An 18,112-nucleotide genomic window follows, 5' to 3' on the forward strand; every position below is an offset into this window, starting at 1 on the left:
GCATTCCAACCTCTCTTCCCAGAAAGAAGAATCAGCCTCACCTCTGGCTTCAACTTTCCCAGGGAAGACTAGAAGGGGGAAATGCCAACTCTTTCTTTCAAAGTAATAATGGCCAGAATAAGATCAGTTATGAGAGGAAGAACCGTAATGCCCAAAGCTTGTTCTATCACCAGTTTCCTTTTTACTAGGATGCCTTATTTGCTCAACCTTTTCTAAAGCCTCATGCTCATCCTAAAGGATGATGTTTGCTACAGGAGACAAGAACTGGGATCTTCCCTCCAACAGGTCCCTGAAAAGGAGGTGGGAAGCTATGATGTTTCCCTTGCTTGCTCCTAAGCCACTGATCTTTAATTTCATACTACCTGAGAATTTTAGCAAAACACAAACTCCTTAGTTAATGGCCTAAGTTTCTTGATACAACATTCTCCTTGAATTGTTTTATACTAGCACTTGGGCAGTAATTAAAGGAACCTAGAAAGAAGTAGGGGAATTGTGGATGTGAGCTGGAGAAAGAATAGGGAATAAAAATAAGACAAAGAGCACCTGAAATATATCAGCTTTGCCTCTTTGCCTCCCCTTCCTTCCACCTTGAAGGCTTCTATCAACCACCTTGGCTACACCCTCCCTTCCTACCATAATCACCTCTCCGGATTCAAAAAGGCCTGTGAGAAACTGACCAACCTACCTTCCTTCCTACCTTCCTTCTTTCCTTCCTTCCTTCCTTCCTTCCTTCCTCCCTCCCTCCCTCCTTCCTTCCTTCCTTCTTTTGAGATGGAGGCTTGCTCTGTCACCCAGGCTGGAGCACAGTGACACAATCTTGGTTCACTGTTACTGCAACCTTCACCTCCAGGGTTCATGGGTTTCTCCTGCCTCAGTCTCCTGAGTAGCTGGGATTACAGGTGCCTGCCACCATGCCTGGCTATTTTTTTTTATATTTTTAGTAGAGATGAGGTTTCACCATATTGGCCAGTATGGTCTCGAACTCCTGACCTCAGATGATCCTCCCACCTTGGCCTCCCAAAGTGCTGGGATTACAGATGTGAGGCACTCTGCCTGGCTGAGAGATTTATTTTCTAACCTTCTTCTAAAACACTAACAGGCTAAGATAAAATGTCCTATCTGACATAAACTATCCCTTGAAAAAAATGGAGAAACACATCTCTTGTTAAACTTGTTAAATGTAATTTTTATAGAAAAGCATGCTCTTTTATACATATATATATATAGAGAGAGAGAGAGAGAGAGAGAAAGAGAGAGAGAGAGATGGAGTGCAGTGGTGAGATCTCAGCTTGTCACCTAGGCTGGAGTGCAGTGGTGAGATCTCAGCTCACTGCAACCTCCGCCTCCTGGGTTCAAGCAATTCTCTTCTGCCTCAGCCTCTCAAGTAGCTGGGTCTACAGGCATGTGACACCATGCCCAGTTAATTTTTGTATTTTTAGTAGAGATGGGGTTTTACCATGTTGGCCAAGATGTTCTCAATCTCTTGACCTTGTGATCTGCCCACCTCGGCCTCCCAAAGTGCTGGGATTACAGGCGTGAGCCACCGTGCTCAGCCTCTTTTTTTTTTTTTTTTTTTTAATCTTCATATCTAGCATAGTTCTAGGGGTGGGTGGTAGTGGTTTAGGCTTCTTATTATTAAGCTTGAACTTAAATCAACTCAACTCCTAGTTAAATCACAAATTTGGTTTGTTCTCCTGTTTGGTGTGAACCATATCAACCATATTAATATATTTTAATTTTAATACTCCCTTAGAACAGAATTGTTTTCTTTATTGAACCATAAATCTAGTTCTACGAACATTTTTACACTAGGATGGTATCTTAACTCTACAAACATAGCAACATTAATTTTTTTGCTAGAGAGATAAAGGGATACCTTAGTAATAATCAAAGTCTTGAAATCACATAGATCTGTGGCTACTAGCTCAGTTACACCCTTGCTGAATTATTTTGATCCAATGCCTGATACCCTCTCTGAGCCATGGTTCCCTCATCTGTAAAATGGGAGTAAAATCCATTTGCTCCCATGGTGGTTTTGAGGATGAATTAAGAATGTGAAGTGTTTTGTGTAGTGCCTGGCACACAGAATCCTCAAAAAAGGGCTACTTCCATTCCTTATAGCCCCACATGCTAACTAACCCCTGTGTAGATGCCACAGCAGCCCTTATCTGAGAGATGGCTACAAAGAAGCATGCAAAGAGCCCTTAAAAGGAGTAACAATTTAGCTAGGTACATTTGTTTTGTACAAGGCAAAATGTATTAAGGCCTATGGTAAAGACACAAATCAACAACATTTATGGGAGTACTGAAGGAGGAATATGTCCAGGGAGCAGGGTTGTTGGAGGAGATGATAGAAGAGGTAATCACCACAATAGGACCTTGAAAGATGGGTGACTTCTGAGATGTGAAAAAGGAGATTGGAAGTTGAGTCTGTGAAAAAGGAGCAACGTGGCTACAGAGATGCAAGACTAGGGGATTCTGAGGGACACTAAGCAATCTAACACACACAGAGTCTGGGCTGTGGGAGAGGAAGCAAGGTGGTAAGAACGGGCTGAGGCCAGAATAAGAAAGACCTTGAATTCAATTCTATGGGGATTCACTTTAATTATTCAGACAATTAAGAGAAATCAATGTTTAAAAATTGTGAATGAACACTACAGTGTCCATATGGAAGTAAAATGCCCAAACAAGTGTACTGTGTTATTTCTATAGAACTTAGCATCAAGCAACTGCCCCTTTCATTCAAGAGTGAATAATACCAGGCTTCACACTATTGGAACATACTCAGTCAATTAAGAAAAGTACTGATTGCCGGCTGCAAAATATCCTCATGGTGCCAAAGTATCTGTGGAGTGGGTGGGGAGGGGGAGGGAAGGTGTGATAATTAAAAGAATTGTTACTTGCAATGTCACAGGAGCCAATGTGTTAACTCGGCATGCTGGGAAGCTAGAATGCTCCCAGCTGCCACGGGGAGGGAGGATGTGGTTTGATCCCTGGCACCACTCGTTGGGACAAGATGAATCACAAATGTGTTAATAGTGAGGTTCCATGTCATAATGTGCCAGATGGAGGTGGTTACATCTCTGATTGATTGCCTCCTGGCCAAGACAGGAGTTTTCCAGAAGGCAAACGTCTCCAAATTGGCATTCGAGCTCTAGGGATCAGCAGGTCTTTATCATGGTCAACATGGACCTGACATTCTCGACTTTATGAAGTGTGGCTACCCCCAAGACATAGGCAGCCAGAAATAGTATCTGGATGAGGAAAGATGTGATGAGGGGGTGATACATGGAAGAAACAGGTTTGTGCTTGATAGAGCTCCTATGGCTAAGCATGACTATTAATGAATCTATGAATGTACTGGAAATAAAGGGGAGGGAATGGGGAGATGCAGGGGTACTCTGCTTGTGAACAAAATAAATAACCAGAGAGAGAAAAAGAAAGGTAAAAAAGGGAAAGAGCAGGATAGAAAATACTTCCCAGCCTCAGACACCAAATCCCCACAGCAGATGAGTCTAGATGCCAGGCTGAGGCCACGGGGCAGGAATATAGAGCAGGGGACAGCAAGATGACTCTCCTGTCTGTTTCCTTCCACTGACCCCGATGGTGACTACCCAGCCCTTTGTTGTTGCTGCTTTCTTCCCCCAATGCAAGCTTCCAACTATAAACAGCCAACTACAAGGGCAATAACTGTGGCGTCCTACTGGGAACTAACGCAGCCTCTCGTGCAGGCACTGGGTCCTAATACAGGACAGTGAATAAAGCTTCATTACAGAACAATGGAGTTAGCTGCCAGAACCTACAGATTTGAATAAACAACAAATAAGCAACATCTGCTCCAGCATATGTGTATGGTAAAAAAAAAGTCACAAAATAAAAGAATTTGTAAATGCCAAAAGCAACACTAAACTGCCAGTGCTACTGTAGAGTGAATTTTTAATTGCACATGCAAAGAGGCAGGCTGTGGGTATTAGTCTCACATATGTCTTGTTGCTGCCAACCTGGGAGTATAGATGAATTTAATTAAATAAGGATTATCCCTTCTCCCCAGTACAATTACTTATTTATAACAATGATAAAATTGCCTAATAAAAAAATTGTAATATTTTAAAAACAAGGCTAGAAAACACCCTGCTTTCTGTATAAGTCGTTCAGGGCTGTTTGAGTTTGAGTGTGTCTTTTAAAATTAAGTCTATGCCTACTGCCAAGGAAGAAAAAAAAAAAAACCCTTATCATAAAGCCTGCTGCAGTTAAACAGCCAGAGACTACATTATGGAGAAATATAAAGAAGATACAGAGCAGCATGGGAATTGACTTTCATGGGTGTGTGGAAAATGAAGCAATTGGGCTCAAATTGAGGCCAGGTGACTGAGCCAAGGGACAGGGCCGCAGAGACGTGTTCTCCATCAGTGTCCTGGTCACTGGTGAGCAGTTCCCTTCATGTTGGCTATCCCTCTCCCATATGCACTGGTTCCCTGAGAATGAACAGCACAACCCAAACCAAACCAACAACAAAAGAGATGGGCACTCTCGTCCCTCTTCTCAGTGACGGCAGAGTCCCTTTTTACCTCTACATTATCAACCTGCATCATCACGGAGGCCAGTGGTAATAAACCAGGTAGGAAACTAGAGAAAGCAAAGTAGATCCATGTGTAGGATGTTACTATGGAAATCAGTATATTCTGAGTCTTGAGATCTCAGTTTCTTTTATCTTTGAGCAATTTTGTTATATAACCACTTTTCCGCACTAGGATTCAAGGCAAGTCAGAGAGCGTGACCAGGGGCATTCTCTCAAGGTCAATTCAGAGGGCAACCAGAACCAAAAGACAGTCAAGGGCTCTACGAGTGTGGCCATGGGCAGTTATACAATCTTTCTACCTCAGTTTCCTTATCGATGCAGTGGCTGTGGTAAAAATAGAATTTTCCTCCAAAGGAAGGTTCCATGAATTAATACGTATAAAGTTCCTGGAGCCTCAGTAGGTACTCAATAAACATTGTCAAGAATTTACAAGGATGCTTTATAAGGCATCCAATACTGTATCTGTCTCTTCCTGGATGTTAACAGCTTTCTATTTATCTATTGTTTTTTTTTTGTCCTGACACTTATCACAATTATAATTCAATATTAATTGATTTCTTCTGATACTTACAAATTCTATGAGAGTAGGGTCTGTTTGCCTTCCATTTGTATCCTCAGCATTCTCTCAATGTCGATTCAGGGGACAACCAGAATTAAAGACAGTCAAGGTGTTGCAGGTGGTTAGGCATGAGCCGGGCAGATGAAGGCTCTCCCCCAATCCACTAGAAATGTTGGGTGATGGTTAGGCAATTATTGCATTGCCTTTCTAAAAATGATAATTTGGCAGAACCAAGGAGAGGCCATTTCCTGACGGTCCACCCCTGTTAACATCAAAATGTTGACTGAATTCAGGCCCCAGGAAGAAGCAACTTCCTGGGCATGAATGTTGAGAGATAAAAATGGTGACTTACGATCTTCCAGGTACACTCCACTGGAAAAGGGAAGAAAGCCTCAGACGGGCACGTATAACTCCCTGAACAGACCACAGGCATTCACGTCTCAAGGATAAGGAGGGCTCTGCGCATGTGGGCAGCTCACCCCAAGGGAAGAATCATGGGAAAGAGGCGGGCTTATAAGGTCCTAGGATCCCTTCTTTTTCACCTTAAAGTGCCCGTTTGGGTCTCTTCCAAGCACACCTTCCTTTCTTTCCTGTTCCAAGGCCTTTTTACTTGTTAAATAAACTTCCATTCCTGCTCTGGCGCTTGCCTTGGTCTCTTTTTCTGCTTTATGCCCCTCAGTAGAATTCTTTCTTCTGAGGAGGCAAAGACTGAAGTCGCTACGGACCCGTAAGGATAGGCCTGATAACTCGGAATAACTCGGATCTTTGCCGCCGGTAACAAAGGGCTCTGAGTGTGTGGCACCCAGAGCAGCGCCCAGTGCAGATCCTTGTGCACATACATGTTCATTACATATTTGTTGAACGAATGAATTCAGTATGAAAGAAGGACTAGATATGAAATGAATAGATTCTGGTTTGAGATTTGGTCCTTCCTGGTGCCAAATTTAGGCAAGTTACTTAATCTGTTGAATTCTAAACTCTAAAAGAGAAACAATAGTGTGATGATTATGTTAAGCCATGAAACTGAAACTACTCATGACACTGAAAACCTTTGTGTCAATGTAATGTGTTACTATATGAAAAGTGAACTGCTCCATAGTAATTGTAATTGATCTGATATATAAAATTAAGCAACAGATTCTATGTATAGTAAGGTAAACCAACTTTCTGAGAGATGTGTATGGAATGTGTTCAAAACTGAAGTAAAAAAATCTGCATTCCTTAGGATTGAGTGTAACATGCAAAAATAAAGCACCAATTCCTAGATTTGAAAGGAATGTATAACTGGCCAATATTCGGAATTTACAAATATGGAGGTCTATGCCAATAAAATAATTTAAAATACCATGTAGTATATTTTAAGGACAACCATTAGTACTCTGCACGTACAGCACTGTTGCAAGGTTAAATTGCCATTGATGAGTTAGAATGGGAACTCTTCTGGCTATAACAAAAAAAGTTGACATGGTGATAGGACCAGTGTGGGGAGGCAGGTTATACATGTAGGGCTTCTTTATGAGGTTGGCATTGTGCTAGACCTGGGGTTGCTGTTAAGTAAATGTCCTACCATCAAGCGGAGCACAAATGAGCATAAGAGAGATAAATATAAGCAAATAGTTATGGTTTCTCCAAATGAGTCCTGTAAAGGTGTCATTTACCAAGGATAGCAGTAGCCAAAAGGAAGAGGTCACAGGTAGAGAAAATAAAGGAGGAAGAGAAGCAGGCATTGAGTAATGTGTCTACTTGGAAAAAAAAAAAGGAATGATATTTTTGGTGTTTTAATTAGCACTTCAGACCCTTTAAAATAACACAGAAAGATGAGAGAGAAAGAAAGAAAGAGAGAGAGAGAAAAAACAATCTAGTCTTTAGTGGTAACTGATGAGAAAGAAGACCAACCAAGAGACAGATACACCCATTGGAAGTTACCTTCTGCAAATCTGCCTGGGAGCAAAAACACTATTAGCAAAACCTTAATCATTTTCTCTTACTAAATCTGCAAATATATTCAATTTGTAAACATTAGCATTTAGGGTCATTTTGTGGAATGATTTTTTATTCTCTTGTGGACAAATTGTATGCTAAAGATGAGCAAAATTAGAAAAAAACAGATGCAATCCTATTTTCTAGAGATTGCCATTGTCAACAGTGTGAATCATGGATGTATCTAACTATTGATCCATCAATTATCCATCCATCTATCTATCTTTTTTTATGGGAGGGGTGAGGGTTAGAAAGTTGTTAAGAAAATTTAAATCTGCACAATATAAAACATAAAAGGAAGAAAAAATATTACTTGAAACCCATCACCATCAGATGGTCATCAAACTATTAACTGTAGTTTATGTCATATGTAATTTTATGTGTTATACAGATGATATGCATAATTTATCATAAGAAAATTAGGAGTTTTTTTTCTGTAGGAGCATACATTTTACTTTATGACTTGATTTTGTTGCTTAACTATAGGCCTTTAAACCACTATGTCATGAAATACGGGTTGTATTCTCATTTTTTATAACTGAGTGATAGTCCACTTTATATGTCATTATTTATTTAAACAATCCCCTTTATTGGATGTTTAGGACAGTTCTATTTTTTTTTTTTTCTGAGATGGAGTCTCGCTCTGTCGTGCAGTGGTGAGATCTCAGCTCACTGCAACCTCTGCCTCCCGGTTTCAAGGGATTCTCCTGCCTCAGCCTCCTGAGTAGCTGGGACTACAGGTGCCCGCCAGCCACCATGCCCAACAAATTTTTGTATTTTTAGTAGAGACAGGGTTTCAGCAGGATGGTCTCAATTTCCTGACCTCGTGATCCACCTGCCTGGGCCTCCCAAAGTGCTGAGATTACAAGCATGAGCCACTGCATTCGACCAGGCAGTTCTAATTTTTCACACTTCTCTTATAATTGCCTTATTGAGTTGTTTTTTTGCTTTTACCTTTAGTTCAATGATAAATAAAAGTAATGTGGGCAGGTTGTATTTCTGGTTTAATGGGATTGCTTTTGAGATTTTATTGTTAGGATTGAAATTGCTATCAAGATTTGATAGATGCCCTTTACAGGTTAAGATATCTTTCTTTGATTCTTACTTGCAAAGAGTTTTTATCTGTTCAATTTGTTTTTTAATTATGAATCAATTACATTTTGTTATTTTTCTTTTCTGCATCTTTTAATATTATTTGTTTTCTTTTTAGAACTGTTAATGTACTATGCTTTATTAAATAATTTTACTGATGTTGATCCATCCTCAAATTTATAAAAAAAAACATGGTTCTTGTTAGATGTTAATTTGTAAGAAATCTTTATGTACTTCTACTGTATTTTGTAATTAACTGATAAAGTTTTAAGTTTTTCAATATATGTTTTCAATTTTAGATAGCAAAAACTAATCAGCTTAACTGCTATTTTATGCTAAGCTTTAAAAACATTCTCTATTCCAAAATTATATTCATCTACAATTACTTCTGTTTCTTTTATATTTTGAGGGTATTTTTACATTTAATAATTTATCTGAAATGTCATCTACAGTTTCTTTTGGTAAAGGGTGATATGGAAATATTTTTTAGGCACACATCTTTTTCAAAATGTATCAAGTTGATGACGTCAAGTATTTCCTTTACCTTATGACTATTTATATTAGACAAATTATATTAGTTTTTTAATTGTTAAAACATTTTTGATATCTTATACTAAAAACTATTTGTTCTAGTATTAGTATTTTTAAATATTTTACTGCACTTAAATCATCATTAGTTAATTTAAAAATTTTTGCATCTATTTTCATAAGTGAAATTTTCTGAGACATTTTAGTAAGAATTTCCTATCAGGTTTCTCTAAAATCTAAAATATGCTTGGAACATTTACAAATGTTTGCATTATCTGAAAGACTTACATAAATAAGAAATTACCTCTTTCTTGAAAAATTGAAAGAACCAGTCATATAGCAATTTTTTTCTCATTGCTGTTCTCAGAAGTAATTTCTGATAAACTTAGCTTATGTTTATTTGTTTTTCTTCTATGGTATTAGCTTATTTATTTTTTCTATTATGATATTTTATTAATTTTTGTTATATATGTGATGTGATATAAATATTGGTAATATTGTACAATATAAAATTTGATAACACAAATTTTATATATCTGTAAATAAATGACATATGCAAAATATATTTATCTACCTAAATTTCCTTAAATGGCATCAATAGTAACTATCTCTGGTTTTAATTACATTAGTTGTACTGGTATTCCTTTATAATTTAAAAATGGGTTTGCATATTGTGTCATTTCATTTCTATATCAGTTACTATATTTCTTTAATTTGATTTTGATGTTCTAATTTTGTTTCTATGCATTTTCAGCTTTTTGAAAGCTTTGTGTTTTTTTCCTTTAAAAATTTAGTGCTTGGATTTTACTTACCAAATCACTTGGTTCTTCTTTCCACATTATCAATTTCTATTTATCTTTATTAATGTCTAACTTCTAATTATGTTTATTTTATTCACTTAATGATGACTTATTGAGGCAAATCCCTAATTTATTTTACTTTTTTCCTTCTTTGATAAAAATAATTAATGCTATGAATTTGCCTCAAATTACTGCTTGTGGTAGAACTCTGTGATTTTATATAAAATGTCTTTATTATTATTCAGCTTATCTGAGTTCATAATTTAAACTTACACTTTTCTATACTCTTGTATAGAATGGAAGACCCAGACCTCAAGTACTGGGTTTGTCATTTTGTTTTGTTTGTTTGGGGTTGGAAATTGTTACTTTTACATTTATTATTGAATTCAAATGTTACTGTAGTGCATTTATAGCTATAAAAACATGGCTTATACTGTGTGTGTGTGTGTGTGTGTGTGTGTGTGTACACCAGGCACAGTGGCTTATGCCTGTAATCCTAGCATTTTGGGGGGCGGGTAGATCACCTGAGTTCAGAAGTTCAAAACTAGCCTGGTCAACATGGTAAAACCCCATGTCTACTAAAGATACAAAAATTAGTGGGGAATGGTGGTGTGTGCCTGTAATCCCAGCTACTCAGGAGGCTGAGGCAGGAGAATTGCTTAAACCTGGGAGGTGGAGGTTGCAGTGAACTGAGATTGTGCCATTGCCCTCCAGCCTGGCTGACAGAGCAAGACTCCAGAGAAAAAAATAAAAAATAAAAAACTCCACAAAATTATAATCTTTGCATTTACATGTTGTTAGATATTTTAATAAATATTCCAAGAACACTGGCAAATAGTACTCATTTTAATATTTTTCTATTGAGTACATGTTATCAATTATAATATTAATCTTTTTATCCTCGTATTATTTTATGCTTGATCTGTAAAAGATTGAGAGGAATATTAAAAGCTCCACCCCACCCCGCTTTTTTTTTTTTTTTTGACACAAAGTCTTGCTCTGTAGGCCAGGCTGGAGTGCAGTTGTGTGATCTCAACTCACTGCAACCTCCCCCCGCCGAGTTGGAGTGATTCTCCTACCTCAGCCTCCTGAGTAGCTGGGACCACAGACATGTGCCATCACACCAGTCTAATTTTTGTATTTTTAATAGAGATGAGGCTTTACCATGTTGGCCAGGCTGGTCTTGAAGTCCTGACCTCAGGTGATCCACCAGCCTCAGCCTCCCAAAGTGGTAGGATTACAGGCATGAGTCACTGTGCCCAGCCAAAAGCTCCCATTTTTATTGTCTCCACTTCCTATGGAATTGCCAGAATTACTTCTTGTATAGTATTTTGAAAATAACATATGCACATGATAACAAAAGAAAACCATTGGAGATATGCAAATCAAAACTACATTGAGATACCATGTCACACCAGTTAGAATGGTGATCATTAAAAAATCTGGAGACAACAGACGCTGGAGAGGATATGGAGAAATAGGAACACTTTTACATTGTTTGTGGGAGTATAAATTAGTTCAACCATTGTGGAAGACAGTGTGGCGATTCCTCAAGGATCTAGAAATAGAAATTCCATTTGACCCAGCAATCCCATCACTGGGTATATATCCAAAGGATTATAAATCGTTCTATTATAAAGACATATGCACATGTATGTTCACTGCAGCACTGTTTACAACAGCAAAGACTTGGAACCAACCGAAATGCCCATCAATGATAGACTGGACAGGGAAAATGTGGCACATATACACCATGGAATACTATGCAGCCATAAAAAACGATGAGTTCATGTCCTTTGTAGGGACATGGATGAACCTGGAAACCATCATTCTCAGCAAACTGACACAAGAACAGAAAATCAAACACCACATGTTCTCACTCATAGGCGGGTGTTGAACAATGAGAACACATGGACACGGGGGGGGAGCATCACACACTGAGGTCTGTAGGGGGGACTAGTGGAGGGACAGTGGGGAGTTGGGAGTTGGGGAGGTGTAACATGGGGAGTAATGCCAGATATAGGTGATGGGGATGGGGCAGAAAACCACATTGCCATGTATGTACCTATGCAACAATCCTGCATGTTCTTCACATGTACCCCAGAACCTAAAGTGCAATAAAATATAAATAAACACACTCACACACACACACACACACACACACACAGAGAAAATTAAAAGATGCCAATTAATTTGAAACATATCAGTTTTCCTTTTATTAAGCTACTACCATTAACAATTCCTTATACATTTCTCCAGAAGCAATCTGCATGCCTTTCCCCCAGTATAAATATTAAATAATCATCTGTTACTTAACATCTAACAACTGGGACACATTCTGAGAAATGCATACTTAGGTGATTTTCTCATTGTTTGAACATCATAGAATAGACTTACACAAATTCGGAAAGCATAGCCTACTGCACACCTAGGCTAGACGGTATAGCTTATTCCTCCCAGGCTGCAAACCTGTACAGCACGCTACTGTACTGAATACTATAGGCAACTGTAACACAATGGTAAGTATTTGTGTATCTCAACATAGAAAAGGTACAGTTAAAATATGGTGTCATAATTTTGTAGGACCACTGCTATATACATGGTCTGTCATTGACCAAAGCATCATTATTTGGTGCATAACCATGAATATGCTCTTTTTAATAAAAAGGAGTGTATAGATAGACTCTTTTACATGTAACCTTTTTTTCTCATAGACTCTTTTGCATGTAACCTTTTTTTCTCCTTTAACAACTCTATGTCTCAAAGACCCTTCCATATGAACACATTTAAATCTTCCTCATTTTTAAAAATAATGACTGAATTGTTTTGATGTAAGGATGTACTATAATTTTTAAAGTAGATTATTATTATGGGCATTTAGACTGTCTCTAGTTGTTTGTTATTATGAAATTATTACAGTAAAATTCTTTATGTGTACATTTGAGTCTATTGGCAGGTCAAGTTACAGAACTGGAATAAATACATTAAAAGTTGCATCCATTTAAAATTATGAGAGATCACCAGGTTACACTTTAAAGTAATTATGAAAATTTAAATTTCAACCAACAGTGGGTGTCAGTTTCACATTTTTGCTGTTACTTTGTATTATTTAACTTTCAATTATTAGCTAATGTAATATGTGAAAAGGTAAAGTCAATCTTATTTTACCATTTTTGTGGAGCTTTTATATTTCTTCTTTGAACTGACTACGTATTTCCATTCCCCATATCTAATAAGATCTTGTTTTTCTCATTTATTTGTAGGGGCTTATTTACACATTGATGAAGTCAGCATTTATATTTTAGATGTTAACTACTTGGTATGTAATAATGCATAACTGTTTAGTCTTTGTTTTTGTTTTTTTTATAGAGTCTCAGTCTGTCTCCCAGGCTGGAGTGCAGTGGTATGATCTACGCTCACTGCAACTTCCACCTCCCAGATTCAAGCAATTCTCCTGCCTCAGCCTCCTGAGTAACTAGGATTACGGGTGTGTGCCACTATGCCCAGCTAATTTTTGTATTTTTAGTAGGGACAGGGTTTCACCATGTTGGCCAGGCTGGTCTTGAAATCCTGACCTCAAGTGATCCACCCACCTCGGCTCCCAAAGTGCTGGGATTACAGGTGTGAGCCACCACACCCAGCCAAGACTGCTACTTTCTATTAGAGTTTTAGGATGGTGTCCACTGGAACCTATCCTCAAGCTAAAAGACTTTTAAAAAACAGGACACTCACCCAGTGCCATTCCTTCCTTCTGCGTATTGAAACCCCCTCCATTCTCTGCCCTCTTTTGGTCACTCTGCAGTACCTTTTATATAAGAGTTTTAAAAATATTTTGTCCAGAGTTTATCATTATTGTCTGTGGGATGATTGGTACATTAGGATTTACTTAACATCAGAAACAGAATCAAGCATTGTGTATTTTATCTGAAAGGAATCTACTCATTGAAGATGATTTTCTTGTATAGATGCAATCTCCTTATACAACTCACTGAGAATATTCATTCCTAAGGACTTACCATGCTTCTTTGTAATCATTCTTTTTTTGGTGGACATTTATTCAGAAGAACTTCTGATTTTTGAACTGTTAAATCTTATAATTTTGCTTGGTTTGATGATTTTATAAGGTGACAGGGAGGCATATCTTATCCAATTTGATAGCTAAGTGAGAGTCTCTTGGAAATTATTACCTTATCATGTTAGTATTGTTCTACAGTAGATTCATCTTTTTAATCCCTAGGTGGGCTTTTTACCTAGAATTGTCTGCAACTTTGCCCACAATATATAACACACAAAGTCCTCAAGTCTTACAGAATATGAATGACAGACCTTTTCTCCTCTTCTTCCTTTTAAATAGCACTACTATATATTTCCATTTTCTCCTTATATTCTCTTGTCATGTAAGTGATATTTTATTTTTGGGGGGCTCAGGGAGAGTAGTACATTTGTGGCCTTGGCTCCCAATTTTCTATATGAAGTCAATTTGTTCAAATTCAATTAGGAAATGCTTAAACATAATTTTTCTTCTAGTATGTGGAGTACTGCACATGAGAAGAGGCAATACAGTCTTAATATTGGTTTTTAACAACATTTTAAAGGTATTTGAAGAGTTCATCATGGACCTTCATCTGTGTGTGTAAAACAACAATTTACTATCTCTCCTGATTCTGTGGGCTGGCTAGTTCAATGTGGTTTTCACTTGGATTCTTTCATGCAGTTGCATCAGATGGCACCTGGGCTAGAGTCATCTGAAAGTTTGACTGGGCTGGACATCAAAGATGGCTTATTCACAGGGAGCTCATGCAGCACTGTCCACCAGAGAGTCTACATGTGGCATCCTCATGTCACTTGGGCTTCGCACAACACAGGGGCTGGGTTCCCAGAGGGAATGTTCCAAGAAGAGATATCTCAAGAGCCAGGAAGCAGCTGAGTGAGTGGCACCAGAACTAGCACAACATCACTACTGCCATAATATTTTGGTTCTCACTCATAGGTGGGTGTTGAACAATGAGAACACATGGACATAGGGAGGGGAGCATCACACACTGGGGTCTGTAGGAGGGGGCCAAGGGAGGGACAGCAGAGGAGTGGGCAGGTTGGGGAGGGAAAACATGGGGAGAAATGCCAGATGTAGGTGACAGGTGGATAGAGGCAGCAGACTACATTGCCATGTGTGTACCTATGCAACAATCCTGACTGATCTGCACATGTACCCCAGAACCTAAAGTGCAATAAAAAAAATCTATGTACTTTCATCTTTAAAATAATTGTTTTGTACTTTGAAGAAAAAAAATACACGTATACATATCTCAAAGTGATTACACATACACACATATAATTATCATATATGTATGGTAATTTACTTTTCCCATTAATTGAACTAATTTTACATATTTATTCTCAGTCTTCTGTTTGTTTAGGTTAACAACACTATTTTTGAAAGTGACAAAATCACATTTGCTGTACTATAATTCAGATTTTATCTGTTAGGCTCACCTTTACCTACCTTACTTTGCTCTCTCAATTTGAGATTAAATGTAGATTAGTAATTTTTGTCTAACTTCCCAAATAATTTTTTGGAATGACTGGGGCAACTTACATGGTATTAATTGACCTCTTAAAAGAATGTCAAGAAAGGCAGTTCCTATTGGCAAGGGGACCTCCAGCTTCATTGAGAAGAATTCAATTTGATGGAAAACAGATGCTTATTTTCATCTTATAAGCCTCAATGCAGGTTATGTGGTAATTACTTCGAAGAGCAGGATAACAATTTATGTAATCAGCAGGACCCTATAATTACTAATGCATAATTTCTAAACAGCATTTAGCAAAATGAGGCCCATACATACACTTTGTAATGAAAAAGATGTGTTTGACACAGCACTAAATTAAATTAAAAATTTGCATATTTTCTTCCAGGAAATGCACAAGCTTCATCTGCTGTATTTTGGTGGACTATTTCTGCCGAATTCTAACTCCTTATAAGACCATGGAAATACTGAATCATGATGACAACTGAATGCGGGAATAAAGACCAGGAATAGAAAAGGGTTTCCTTCTCTGTTGTTCAGGATGATAAAGCATCATTCCAAGAGAAGACTTGCAAAGCTACATCTAGGGAACCTCTCTGTCCACCGAGAGTTTAACATTAAGATTATACAAAATTTAGAATGTAAGGGCCAGCAGAGAACTTAAAATGATCTGTACTTATTTTTTTACATCAGTTGGAAAAACTGAGACCCAGTTAAATGAAACCGTTTGTACAGTATGAAGCAGTTGGTAGAAGGAGTAAAAAAGTACTCCCCTCCCTGCAGTAAGGCTCAGTCTCATGAAATTCATTCCACAATGGTAGTCAGATCAAATAGAATTTGTGTCAGACAAGCCACACACACGATTAGCTCCAGGGATGTTGAAGATTTCTGTGGTCTTTTAAAATGTACATGTATATTTGCATTGCCAGTGGTTTTTTTGTTTTGTTTTGTTTTTTGAGATGGAGTTTTGCTCTTGTTGCCCAGGCTGGAGTGCAGTGGCATGATTTCAGCTCACTGAGACCTCCGCCTCCCGGGCTCAAGCGATTGTTTTGTCTCAGCCTCCCAAATAGCTGGGATTACAGGTGCACACCACTGTGCCGGCTAATTTTTTTGTATTTTTAGTAGAGATGCAGTTTACCACGTTGGCCAGGCTGGTCTTGAATGCCTGACCTCAGGTGATCCATGCGTCTCAGCCTCCCAAAGTGCTGAGATTACAGGCATAAGCTACAGTGCGTGGCCTGCCAGTAAATTTTTAATATCTCAGAAGATGCATGAATGTAGAGTATCTTCTAAAGATAATTTAAGCTCTGTACATATTAAGAAAGTTAAGTATCAGTTATTTACATTCTGAAAGACCACTGATGAGATCACACACCTTGATGAATTCTTACCTACAATTCCTGAAGTCACGTCAAGGGGATTACCAGTCTCTTCTTCAAAGCTCTGGACCTAAGATATCAAAATGCATCAATCTCGTTAGAAATTTTTTGTAATAAATTCACTTATTTTAATCAACATATAATGAGTGTCTACTGGCAACTGATAAGAGGAATATGTGAGTTCCTGAACTCAAATAACTTACAGTCTGCTGGGAGGATGTAGTGGGGTCAAGGTATCCATGATAAAGCTTCAGAGAATTAAGGAAGTTCAGGAAAGGGGAAGATCACATCTGGATGGGAGGATCAATGCTCCTTCCAGAAGATGTGCAGTTGAAAGAAATTTAAATAATAATGTTTCTATTCTAGATTGCTTTTTTTGCTTCCAAAGAAATTTAAGTATATTTGGAGAAAGCAAGTTAATTGAGGCTTGATAAATTTACAGAAAGTAATTCAGAAAATTTAGTTGCTATATAGTGCTTAGACATATTTTTTAAATTTTAGTTTCCAAATTGCTTGAGCAAAATTAATTTTTGAAATATTAAAATAAAGTAATAAATACTACTGTATTATAAAGTTATCATTTAACAAAATAATGCATATTGCTTTTAAAATAGCAATATAGCTTTTTATAGAAACGTGATACTTAGAAAAAGAAGGTAAAAAAAACAGGGCTGAGCTTCATGGTTAATGCCTGTAATCTCAACACTTTGGAAGGCCAAGGTGGGAGGATCATTTGAAGCCAGGCATTTAAAACCTCTACAAAAAATAAAAAGAAGACAAGAAAACAGTTGCTGTTACTCCAAAAACATTTTGAAGTATTTCTTTGCAAGTTTTCTTTTTTATACATTTATTCTGGATATTGTCATATAGTCAAATTTTTTCACTTAAAAATCTGAAGGGGGTACTTTTATCTCACATCATAAGATTTCTTTGAAAACATCTTTAATGACAGGACAATAGGCTGTTCTCAGGAAGTACATTAGTTTACTTAACAATTCTCCCACTGATGGAAGGTTTTCTAAATTTTGCAATTAGAAATAATGCTGAGGTGCATATCCTTGTTCATAATTCTATTTATACATGTCATATTATTTACTTGGGCTTGATACTTGAATACTGAAAGTTGAATTAAAGGACATAAACATTTTAAATATTGTGGTACATATGGCCATAAATGATCTCTAGGAATAGACTAGGGACCATGAGGATATAGCTCAACTGTAATAAGAAGAAATATTTCATCTCTCTTTTAAATCCTTCATCTCTTTTTGTTTCAGATAAGTTATGTTACACTAGTAACCTATTGGACCTACTTCTTAGCATTATTTTCACTGATGTTGGTAATGCAAATCAGTGCACATCATAAGCATTTTCAAGTGTAATAAAATGTTTTTGCAATGACCATATCATGGAGAAAAATCCACTTATGGCAATGTGAAGCATGTGTTTGTCTTTTGAAAAAAAAAGAAAAAAGCCCCATTAATTTAAAATGAAAGCCAGGTGTATTCCTGGGCTATTCTGCCTGAGCCAAACTTATAAATTAATAAAAAATAAAATAAAGAAATAGTTATAACTTTTGAAATATTCCCCACTTAAGATGTTGACTGACATTGTTTAATAATATGGTTAGTGTTCTCACATGTGACAGGATACTTATATGCAAACAG

At 37.4% G+C, this 18,112-nt stretch overlaps 1 protein-coding gene across 6 annotated transcripts in view; it reads right to left on the minus strand.

Annotated features, from left to right (window-relative positions):
- Positions 1 to 18,112, minus strand: part of ITPRID1 (ITPR interacting domain containing 1) — a 126,043-nt gene that overhangs the window by 43,326 nt on the left and 64,605 nt on the right. For all 6 annotated transcript variants that reach the window (XM_021674949.2, XM_012475146.2, XM_012475144.2 and 3 more), the window contains one exon: positions 16,458 to 16,515. In XM_021674949.2, the coding sequence (XP_021530624.2) occupies positions 16,458 to 16,515 (58 nt within the window). The remainder of the gene's footprint in view (positions 1 to 16,457; positions 16,516 to 18,112) is intronic.

The sequence above is a fragment of the Aotus nancymaae genome, unplaced genomic scaffold (genome assembly GCF_030222135.1).
Source record: "Aotus nancymaae isolate 86718 unplaced genomic scaffold, 86718_ANA_hifiasm-v0.15.2.pri h1tg000025l, whole genome shotgun sequence".
NCBI lineage: Eukaryota > Metazoa > Chordata > Mammalia > Primates > Aotidae > Aotus > Aotus nancymaae.